At 37.3% G+C, this 12,276-nt stretch overlaps 1 protein-coding gene across 1 annotated transcript in view; it reads right to left on the bottom strand.

Moving 5' to 3' along the window:
- Positions 1-1,339: 1,339 nt before the first annotated feature.
- Positions 1,340-12,276, bottom strand: part of TFAP2D (transcription factor AP-2 delta) — a 72,094-nt gene continuing 61,157 nt past the window's right edge. Inside the window, exon 8 of the mRNA XM_007936153.2 lies at positions 1,340-1,559. Within this exon, the coding sequence (XP_007934344.1) occupies positions 1,340-1,559 (220 nt within the window). The remainder of the gene's footprint in view (positions 1,560-12,276) is intronic.

Genomic DNA, 12,276 nt, shown 5'->3' on the forward strand with positions numbered 1-12,276 from the left:
AGAAAATTGTTAACAATAGAAAGGTTAGCACACTATGCTATCAACCAGATTTCATGACACATTCAGGTTATATGGATCAAACACTCATTCGATTAGTCCCTGGACTTTGTAGCTAGAAGCCTCTTGTTTTCTGTCTTTAATAAAGGACAATGAAGTTATAAGAACAAGGTATGAAAAAAGGAAGCATCTGAAAAGCAAAAGACTTCTCTGATCATTCTGGTTTTGTTTTCTTTATTGGAAACAGACCTGGATACTTTTGTGCCTCTAAAGGTTTAGAACACAGCTATCAGGAAGGTGGAGGAAGCACAAAGATAGGAGAAGGACTATCACCTTAACCATACAATTATTGGCCACTGGGGTTTTTTAGGGACTTGCATTAGTTTCCTGGTCTTTACTCTTGTCTCTGAGGGGCAAGACTTTCTGGACATGTCACTGTTTCCATTCTCAAGATTTTCCAGACAAGGCAATGCCACTGTTTTCCAATGGGAGCCCAATAGTAGCAAAGCTACCCTTTTCTATACCTATCTTGCCCCTTCCCATTAAATGCAGTCTGTTTCCTTGGTGGTGTGAGGAGTGTGGATAGAAGAGTTCATTTCTCATCCCTTCAATATTGTGCTTTCTGAGTCTCTTCGTAGCTATTGAAAAAACAAACAAACAAACAAGGACCCAGGGTGGGGTGGGAAAAGTCATAGGTAGAGGAGAGAGGATTTTCTGAAATCTAGAATACCACCAAGGCACTGGTAGTTAAGTGGTCTGGGGGTGACCACAATTTTAGAAGATGTGTTGTCAATTCCCAGGACAAAGATTCATGACTGCCCTTTTCAGTTCCCAAAACATTTATTGATGGATTGATTGTTGAACTTGTCTATTTAATGGAAAGAGGCACTCTTTCATTACAGGAAGTTATGTCAAGAAAGGCTGGAGCTGTAAGCACTGATGGTGGATTCCAGTTTGGTCATGCTTTCTGAACCCTAACTACATAGTTGGAGAAGAAAGTGCATCAGTTAGCTGTGAAAAAGCATGTGCTGCCTCTCCAAAGTCCAGAAGTGCTTAAAAACTGTGATGTATATAATTCAGAACAATAAATTACGTGCACAAAAGGAGTTTATCATAAGGTAAAATTAAAAAGTGACAATCTCATCACACGGTTACACTGCTGTTTTCCTTTTTTTTTTTTTTTGTCCTTTTTTGTTTCATTTTTCATTTCCATATCTTTTTTTAATGGAGATTGGGAAGAGAAGAGATTTGGTCCACTGAAGATTAATCACCCTCAGTGATATATATATTAGAAAAAATATCAGCAGCAAGACCCTCTGGAAATAGATTCTGTTTGATGTAGCTAGTCTGTCTTTTCTGTTTTGCCCTCTTTTACGGCAGCTTCTGAAGTTTTCCGCAGGGGGGCTTTCTCCGAGTTGGCATGTCCTTGGCCAGAATCTGCTGCTCCACCATTTTTGTGAGTGGTGTGTTTTTCCAAGTAGTTCAGCATTTCACTGAGGACTGTTTGGAAAGTGCTTAGGGCTGCACATATTGCTGGAGTCCCAAAGCCATGAGTGATCAAACTGGAAAGGAGAAATGGTAAGGAACAAGAGATGATTAATTTTCATTAAGATGTAGGACAGCAAATACCCTCATTTAATTTAATGTACAATTCAACAGGCATTTATTGTGTTCCTAAAAGCTGCCAAGTATTGTGGAAGACACAATACAGTAAGTACTCAGTGTACTACTGCCCTTGACCATAAGAATTTATGGTCAATTTGGAGTAAACTTGCCAATGATAGACTTGGCATGGATGAAATATCATCAAAGTTGAATGTTTAATACATGATTTGATTTCCCATCTCATTATGAAGTGGCTAGAAAATTCAAATTTCCATGTATGGAATCATCTGGCTTTCAAGAATGGAATATGTATTTGTAGGGCATAAATCACACAAAAAGAAACCCATACTTGGCTGAGTGTGCCAGATGACTAGTTGTTCTCTAGTTTCATTCTTCTTTTCCATAGTAATAAAGGAGCCCTGGGAGTTCAGAGAGTGAAGCCCTTGGCTTTACCCAAACCCATCAGCTGCTCCACAGGAGAAACACGTGACAGTCTGATTCTGTAAAAGATTTACAGTCTTGGAAACCCTATGAGGCAGTTCTAATCTATCCTATAGGGTCACTGTTGGTTGGAATAGACTTAACGGCAGTCGTGGGTCAATGGTAACAGTTTTATCTGGGCACATGGCCATCCAGCTTGAAACTACATTTCCCAGCCTCCCTTGCAGCTAAGTTTGAATCTGGGACTACTTTTCCAACATGAGGGGAAGTGATGCATGCATTCCCACCTCATTTACTTAAAAGGAAATTGATTGATCTCTATTTCCTCTACACATAGTAATGACCCAGTTTTTGCTATGTAGATTAGGATAATCATACTGGTAGTGAGCTCACATCAAGATAGGAGAAACTTCCCCTTCAAACTCTTAAATGAGACAGAAATAAAATTCTATCTTATGTAAGCTATTTAACTTTTGGGTCTCAATAGTTAATTAAGAAACAAACTAGTAATTGCAACTGATAAACAAATGTAGGAAGTGTGGCAACCTCAGCATAGGTAGCCCTTCTTGCTCTGACAAATATCATCTCTGTTGAATAAATACATAAGTGTCAGTTCACTATACTTGCAAACAGAGCCAACCCAGAATATTTGTGTCAATAGTTATAATGTAACCCTCCACCAGTTTTCTCCCCATAACACATGTGTTGTGACGATATACAAAAACATGCTTATTACATGTTATATATTCAATAAATGACAGCCATTAAATGTTTACAAGTCCCAGGTTATTATGATTGCTATTATATTAGTAGTTTTTAAATGAACATCATCCTCCATAATATATTAACTAGTTAGTTACTACTCAGGATGCATATTCTTTAGGAGCAAAAAGAATGAGAGTTTAAAACAATGTAAAAGAAGGCTTTGAGACCAAAGGCAGCCTACCAATATGTCCCCAAACCTAAAGACAAATCCATTGCCATCAAGTTGATTCTGACTCATAGGACAGGGTAGAACTGCCCCCTAGGGTTTCCAAAGCTGTAATGTTTACAGAAGCAGACTACATATCTTTCTCATGTAGAGAGGATGGGGGGTTTGAACCACCAACCTTTTGTTTAGCAGCCAAACACTTAAACACTGTACTACCAGGGCTCCTTGATATACCTCAGTGGAAATCATAATAAGATCTACCGATAGGATTGTTGTTTATGTTCAACGAGCTTCCATTGCAGAGGGCTCAAAATGATACTGGTGCTCACTAAATGATAGATATTGTTATCTGCGGGATATTAGTAGTTAGGGTAAAATTTTCTACTCCATAGGGTACTACCATCCTTCCTCTGGATATTTTATAAAGCTTGTCCTATGACTAGTAAGTAAGGAACCATGGTGGTACAATGGCTAAGTGCTTGGCTGCTAACAGAGAAAGAGTGGTGGTTCAAATGCATCAGCTGCTCCACGAGAGAAAAGACCTAGTGATCGGTTCCTGTAAAAATTTATCTCAGGAAACTCTTTGGGACAGTCCTACTCTGTCTTATAGAGATGCTTTGAGTCAGAATTTACTCAAGGGCACACAAAAACAGCAACATGACTACTAAAAATTAATTTCCATTAAAAAGAAAAAGAATACTCCATCCTCCTTTAGAAAGCAACAATATAGTCAATGTTTGAGCAACTAGATGCAATAAAATGTGTAGATATTATCATATTTCAAGCATATTCATATCTTTGGTGCAGTGTCTGGTGTTTTTTGAGAAGGAGAACACATTTCAGCTCTATTTCTACAAGGACATGAGTAGGGGTAAGTCATGAGATTTGAGGTCTATTAAATAGTCTAGACAACAAATGGAATTATTTGGAATTAGGGGATAACTAGTCATGATGGTACCCACAAAAAGAACTGAGTGGGGCCATTCATTAATGTTTAGATGCTTGGTCATGAGCACAAACTGCCTTTTTATTCATACTTCATGTCTTTTTATTCATTATTCATACTTTATTCCTGCTTAGAGCTTCTGGTACTATTAGATACATTTCAGTCTCTTCCAAATTTGCATGTCCTTCTGATTGTGATTCCTGTTTCATCTATAGCTAAGTATATAGAATTAAGTCACATTGGGATTGAAATTAATACTAATAATCCAGATTTCTTGAGTTCTGACCATACACTAGGCCATGTTTTAAGTACTTTATCTGTGTTATCATATAGAATCCTTGTAAAAACTTAAACAGTTGATACTATTATTATCTTTATCTCCATTTTAAAGATAAAGAAACTGAGGCCCAGGGAAGTTGCATAATCTGTCCACAAGAGTTATAAACAACAAAGAAAAACACTATTACATACACAATCCTGCAATATCAGTAACAACAAATAATAATCTATAAGTGAATACATAGGCAGACATGCAAGCTGAAGTTATGAGTAGGAACTGGACTATAGTCATGACCATATGTAGGTTTGGCAGAGGCTATTTCTACATATGTATATATATTTGCTATAAATATATCCATATGTATACTAGACCAAACAGGGGACAAAGTTATGAAAATTACTTAGCCATAACCAAACTTGAGGAATGTTTCGGGCTTAGGCCCAGAGTCTCAAGGACAACCAAATCAAATGGTATAACATAGTTCACAAAGACAATGTTCTGCATCCTACTGTGGTGAGTATCAATGGGCCTCTTAAAGCTAGGGAAAGGCCACCTAATATGCAACTATTGGTCTCTCCTCATCCGGAGGACAGAAGAATGAAGAAAATCAAAGACTCAAATGAACAATCAGTCCAAGGGAATAACAGACAACGTGAGCCACATACTCTACTACTACCAGCCTGAGACCAGAAGAGCTAGGTAGTACCTGGCTCCCACTATCGACTGCTCTGATTGGGATGACAGAACATCCTGCACAGAATGGGAGAAAACTGTAGAACAAAATTCAAAAGCATAAAAGAGACCTGACTTACTCTGATAGAGACTGGTGGAACCCCTGAGACTGTAGCCCTCAGACACCCTTTAAATTCAGAACTGAATCCAACCCTGAAGATCACATTGCAGCCAAATAGCACAAAGGCCTACAAAGTGAACAGTAGCACTTGTGAAGAATGTGCTCCTCAGAATAACCAACCATACGAGACCAAAAAGGCAGCTTTTGCCCACAAACAAAGCTCAGAAGGCAGGAAGGGGCAGGAAAGAAGGGCCAATGGAAACAGGGAACCCAGGGAGGAAGTGGGAAGAATGTTGTTAAATTGAAAGAATTTCAATGTGTATAAACTGTTGAATGGAAAACTCATTTGCTCTGTACAATAAATAATGTACCCATGGAACCTGATTTTTTATTTGTTTTCTTTTTTTATTTTTGCTTTTCTGTTTTCATTCTTCTCAGACTGAGAGTGTGTTTTACTCTTTTTCTCTGAAAAATCACATTTCTTTTGCAGTTTTAGCTCAGTTTCTCTGACTTATTTCTGTGCAAAGCACAAAGGTCTGGAAATGACAACTGTTTTTACTTTTTCATGTAACAGCAGGACTTTTAAAAATCAAGTACAGAGAATTGACCTTTATAAATCTTTTAATTCCCCATGCTGAGAAAAGAGATGTCATCATAATGAGTTTTGTTAAACTGGTATCCCTTTTGGCTGATGGGCTTTTCTTGCTTCTAAACTATGGATCTGATCATTAACAGGTTGCATTATGATCTTTGGCCTGAATGGAGAACCAAGAGTGCACAGTCATCACATTGGCTTTGACCTTAAGGAACTTTGTGATTTGGGGGAAGATATTTAGCCTTATTATCTGGGCAATCTAATTCCATAGAGATACCACCTCAGAAATCCAAGGAGGGGTCGCTATGAATGGGAACCAACTCGATGGCAGTGAGTTGGTTTTTTTTGGTTTTGGTATCCAACTTAAGCTTCAGTTCAATGGTACTAAGGCTTTTGGTGCTCTTAAAACCAAAAGGAGCTTTGGTGGTGAACTGGGTAACGGAATTAGCAGTTCAAACCCATCAGCTGCTCTGCAGGAGGAAGATGAGGCAATCTACTTCCATAAAGATTTACAACTTTAGAAACCCAGTAGGGATCACTATGAGTTGGAATCAACTCGATGGCATTGGGCTTTTTCTTAAAAACAAGGAGACAAATATGTAAAGCTGAGAACAAATTAGCCCCACAGAGAAGTCTAAAATTAACTGTGGAATATTAACATAAGAAAAATCACTCCAAGTGTCATTTTTCAACGTGAAAGACCTTGTTGCTGTACATTTTGTTAATTTTAGCATTCTTATTTCAACATTACCTTCTTATCAGAAAACAAGCATGGCACACCACATAAAGGATGCTAAATACAAGACTTGGCTTCTGTTCTAGAAATTTTCAGTGCAATGTATAAACTCCCAAAATTAAAGCAAGTCTACTATTGAACAATAACAGGAACAATAACACAGAATAAAGTATGAAATCACAGAATGCGTATAAGGAATTTTTGAAATGGTCATAGTATACCATTAGCCTCAAACATTCCAGAAAATTATGTATATATCTCGTTCATAGTGACTTACCAAAAATAAATACCTAAACAAACCAACAAGTAAATAAATAGGAAGGAATACTAATGAGAGTTAATGTAATAACAAAGAAAATCCAGAAATGGTAGGAATTTCAATCCTAAACGGAAAATAAACTAAAGTCATCTGAAAAGTAACAAAACTCTAGCCACATCTCCAAAGTCTTTGACAATGGAACAGATTGCTTTTACTTGCCTTTAGAAAATATTATTTTTCATTCATAGTTTTAATATTTAAGTAATACTTGGTGTTTGCATATATAGTCAAACCTGCAAAAGCCAGAAATTGTATAAGGCAGAAACCTGGCAGAGAAGGAAAACTCAAATATTTTTCACTAGTAGACAGCAATAGGAAAGTAGTAAGACCATTGCACTCTATCAAACCTGGAAAACTTGCAAAGACCCAGAAAAGTAAGGCAGTCCAACAAGTTCCTACCTCACAGGTTTCACTGTACTTTCATCAAATTAACAGTCGAGAGCATTTTATGAGCAAATATCATATGGGTTAAACCACAGCCATGGTAATTTGAAGTAGGTGTTCAAAATATAGAAGTTCTTCTCAATTCATATCTAAAACTTTATCCTCAGTGAGAAAAGTGAAAGAGACAATTAAGCATCGTGGTAGATGTATCTTCATGACACATTTTTGAAAGTTTTTGCTGAACAATGGGAGAGTTGCAAATGTTGTATTGGATTTTTTAAAAATGTATTTGAATTTCCAAAGTCTCCTTCCTTCACTCTATATAATTGTATTTTCTATTTATTTTTGTAAGGCTTATCTTCTCTCTATCCCCAAACCTTTGATAATTGTTCTTATTTCATGCACCTCTATTTGCCCTTCTTCTTCCTAGGCAATCTAAATTCTATTCATCCTTCAATGAAACTTTGGTAATATTAAAGAAATAAGGTTACTTCCTGGTCCCTTGACTAAAATATTGAAAAACTAGTGCTACCAAAGGATTAAAAACTTTCTATATCTATGGGAAGACTTAAACAGAATTCTGGAGAGAAAGGAATAACATTTTCCAAAAGTATGTAAGATTAGAGCCCAGCGGGACCTTAGTCACAGAGAACATCAAGCTCAATTGGTATAACATACCAAACAAAACAATTGTTCAAACAAAACATTGTTCCACCTCCTACTTTGGTGAGCAGCGACTGGGATGTTAAAAGCTTGCAAGCTGCCATCTAGATGCAACAATGGGTCTCTCCTCGTCCAGAGCAAAGAAGAATGAAGAAAACCAAAAATTCATGGAAACAATTAGTCCTAGCGACTGGTACACCATCTGATCTGCAGCTTATATGACTATGAGACCAGAAGAACATGTGCCCAAGTACTACTGTCAACCACTTGGAAGGGGATCTATGTAGGAGATCCTGGATAGAGAGGGAGAACAATGTGGAACAAAACTCAAAATCATTTAGGGGGAAAAAAGAGGGGACCAGGTTTGCTGGTCTGATAGAGCCTGGTGGAACCACTGAGACCATGGCCCCTAGTTGCCCTTCAGGTCTGGAATTGAACCCATGTCTGTGGCTTCCAGCCAAACAATAGACAGGCATATGAGTTGAACATTTACCTGAGGTAGGTACACTCCTGGGAGAGAACAAGCATGAGAGAAAGAAGGGCTGTTTATGCATAGGGAGACAGCTCAGGGGGCAGGAATGCATGGAGGGATGGACACAGGGAAGAGGTAACTATCGGGAGGAAGTAGGAGGGGAGATGTTGCATTGTGGTAAATTGTGGTCAATGTCATGAGACAAAGTGTTTGTGAACTGCTGTATGGAAAGTGAATTTGCTCTGTAAATTTTCACCCAAATCACAAAACAAAACAAAAAAAAGAGCCCAAAAAGGACAACTGGAAGAAAATAGACAGGTGAGGCTAAGATTTCAGTGAACAACGTGAAGAAGGAGAGTGCGAGCATCACAGGTGGCCTTAAAGAATAATTTATAATCAAAGTATAACCAATATTTAATATAAGTGGGAAATAAATTTTATTATGATTTGTGATTTGGGGATTCTCCCATAAATTGGCAATAGAAAATTACCCTCCAATCTTAAACAACAACAGCAAAACAAAACAAAACAAAAAAACCCACAAAGAGTGTTAAAACAAAACAAAATAGAAACAAACCACACACATATGTGCACACACACAAACCAGAAATAACAACAAAAACAAAGAAGATCGAGATAGGGCACTGCAACCATCCACCCACACTCTACTTGATGTGTGGTGTTATCTTCTGACAGGAATTTGTCAGTGTTTGGATATTAGTCCTGAAGTAGCTCCAGAGGATAAGAGGTAGGAACTCCAATGTATGGAATAATTGAGTTACCAAAAGGATAAATGTTCCTTGATTTCATTTGGGAGTCCTGATGCCCAGGCTGTTGAGATACAGTTTTAAAGTTATGTCCCAAGAATGAGGAGAAATGCAGAGGTAGACCCAATGGTTGGGGGAGGTGGTACTATGTCAGCATATTAAAGAGTATTATTATTGTTAGCTATAGTTGATTTCAGTACTAATTAAGATACTTTGCTTTATTTTCAAAAAGTTTAGTATTTAAAACTTGTAGTGATACTTTTTTTTTTTTTTTAAGTACAGTAAACTCCTATTTCAGGATAGTAAAAACACACTGCACACATTACCAAAATGCCAGAATTGCTAGGTAATCTTTGAGAAATCAGGGAAGATGGAAGAGGAAGTAGTGAAAGAGAACAGGAGAAAATGCAAATAAAACTCAAATAATGAAGGGGAAAAAAGACAGACAGATGCAGTTTAGAGACTCTAGTTTGTTCAATTACTCAATTACTTTTAGCTAGATCCCTAACAAATTTTTGTAATAGGTTATTTTTTAAGTCATTTTTATCAAGTTTTAATTTACATATGATAAAATTCACCCTATTTAGGTGTACAGTTTGTTGAATTTTGACAAACATGTACAGTCCTGTTCCCCATCATTACTCCAGAAAATTCCCTCATGCCTCTTTTTAGTCAATTTACTCTTCCCACCCCCAGACCTTAGTAACCATGATCTAATTTCTGTGGCTACAGTTTTTATTTTTTTCTCAGAATGGCATGTAAACAAAACCATATTACATATAGCCTTCTCTGGCTGCCTTCTGTCACTAAGCACGATGATGTTGAGATCCATGCATGTTGTTGCAATTATCAATGGCTTGTTTCTTTTTGCTGCAGAAGAGCAGCCTGTGGTATGGATTTGTCACAATTTATTCATGTAATGGGTTATTTAAAATCTGAACTGTTAGCATAAAAAATAGAAGTAATCACTGAAATACTGCATGAATTCAGTAAGGATTCCCCATAAAGTAACCTTCCTTCCTCTTATAAAAGAGGAGTTAGAGCAGTAGTAATGCAGCTTACTATAGGATTTTACCAATGTATTTAGAAAATCTCCCATAATGCCAAGTGATGGGTTAGAGAAAAAAAAATGAATGAGAAAACAGCAGAGAAAGGTATATTCATAGCTTGTTGTACAACAAGACCCGGAGTACGGATTTAAGGGCAGTTGTCAACCTTGAGGGATGTCTCTACTGGAGTGCTGGGAGGCTCCCTCATTAATCCTGCTCTACTGGCCATGTTAATTAACAATGTGATTGAAGATATAGAGAAAGCATCATGGATTTTTAACTTAATGACTGGCATTAAAATGGAGAGGAAAATTCCTGTATTGGATAACAGAAACAAAGTTCTGAAATACCTTAATGTGGTGGACAGCTTAATTGGTGGGCCAAAATCAATGATATGAAATTTAGGAGAGATTAGGGAAAACATGTCCATTTGGGTAAAGAGCAAATTAGTGTTACAGTGCTGAAGGAAAGAGCTGACTTAAGAGTAACTCATAAGGAAAAGGCTTATAAAATCAGTAGGTTTAAATTAAAAAAGCAAGAGTCAAAATTTGGGAGTTGGATCATAGGCAGTCAGGTTTAAAAGGTACGTATACCTTGGACTGCTCATTCTAAGTAGCTTCCAGTTCATTGGTTTCATATTCCTGTTACTGGTTTCACATTCCTATTACTGGTTTCACACTGAGGAGCAGGAAGGTTCTGACAACTGACTGAGCAATGCAATCAAGTGATGAGAAAATCGAGACTGCTGTAGTTTATGGCATCTGATATTAGAGGAAATGCAACTTATACTTAACAATCATCTTCTTAATTTTGTTCATGGTTTTTATAACCACTATTTAGCTGTTATTGTTGTTATGTGCCCTCGAGTCAGACCTGACTCATAGCAACCCCTCCTTGGGTTTCTGAGGCAGTACCATTACGGAAATAGATTGCCCCATCTTCCTTCCGAGGAGTGGCTGGTAGGTTTGAACCTCAAGCCTTCTGATTAGCAGTCAAGTGCCTTAGGCACTATGCTACTAGACCTCCCTATTAACATTTTCTTTCCCCTATAACATTTTCTTTCTGCAACATATGAACCAAAATCAAACTACACCAGTTTCCATGGAGTCAAAATTGACTCTATGGCAACTACTGTGTGTTGGACTAGAACTGTACTCCATAGGATTTTTAATGGCAGTGGTCTTTCAGAAGTAGATCACCAGGCCTTTCTCCCTAGGTACCTCTCAGTGGATTTGAACGATCAATCTTTGGGTTAGTAACTGAGTGCTTAACCATTTGCCCCAGCTAGGACTTTGTTGGTAAAATGTATTATTCTCTTTAAATAGGCTAATTTTAGGAAGGTGGTGACTGTGTTCTGGGTCCAGAGTTGAATCTCTACTTTTGTTTCATTTAATAATATTTTATTGTGTTTTAAGTGAAAGATTACAAAGCAAATTAGGGACCTATTTACATTTTTTATTTACAAATTGTCCCACTCCGTTGGTTAATATTTTCATAGTGTGTCAGGAGTTTCATTATTTCCATTTTGTTGGATCTGTCTCCACTGATCTAGTGTCCCTTCTCCTCCTTGCCTTTTCATCTCTGCTTTTGGGTAAATGTTGACCGTTTGGTCTCATATAGTTGATTGAGTAGGGGAGTACATTACTCAAGCATGTTATAAAGCAATCCATTATTTAGCTAAAAGGTGACCTCCAGAAATAGCTTCAGTTCCAAGTTCAAACAGTATCTTAGAGTGATAGTCTTAAGGGTTCCTCTAGTTTTCATGGTCTTGTAGGTCTGGCCTTTTTTAGGAATTAGAAATTTGTTCTACAATTTTCTTCTATTCTACTTGGGACATTCTACTGTGTCCCTAGTCAGAATGAATGGTCAGTGGTGGTAGCCAGGCACCACCTAGTTCTTCTAGTCTCAGATTAGAAAAGGTTGTGGTTCATGTGAACTATTAGCCTTCTTTGAACCTTTGATTTCTTTAATTCTCTTTTGCTCTAGATGAGTAGAGACCAATAGTCACATCTTAGATGGCTGCTTGCAAGGTTTTAAGACCTCAGACCCTACTCATCAAAGTAGAATGTAGAACATTATCTTTATGAATTATATTATGTCATCTGACTAAATTGTCTGCTGAGACCAAATCTGTACTCTTTGACTTCTCCTCTAAGTCTTAGGACATGTTTACATTTCAGTGATTTGAAAGACACCAGAGTATAAATAGACTACCAAGCATAATTCAAAATGCACCAACAGCAGAAGAGAAGCCAGATGATTGGGACCTTCTAAAAATTAAATTTTTATGTGCTTCCA

Source organism: Orycteropus afer, unplaced genomic scaffold (assembly GCF_000298275.1).
Source record: "Orycteropus afer afer isolate SDZICR_OR568_19922 unplaced genomic scaffold, OryAfe1.0 scaffold00034, whole genome shotgun sequence".
Classification (NCBI taxonomy): domain Eukaryota; kingdom Metazoa; phylum Chordata; class Mammalia; order Tubulidentata; family Orycteropodidae; genus Orycteropus; species Orycteropus afer.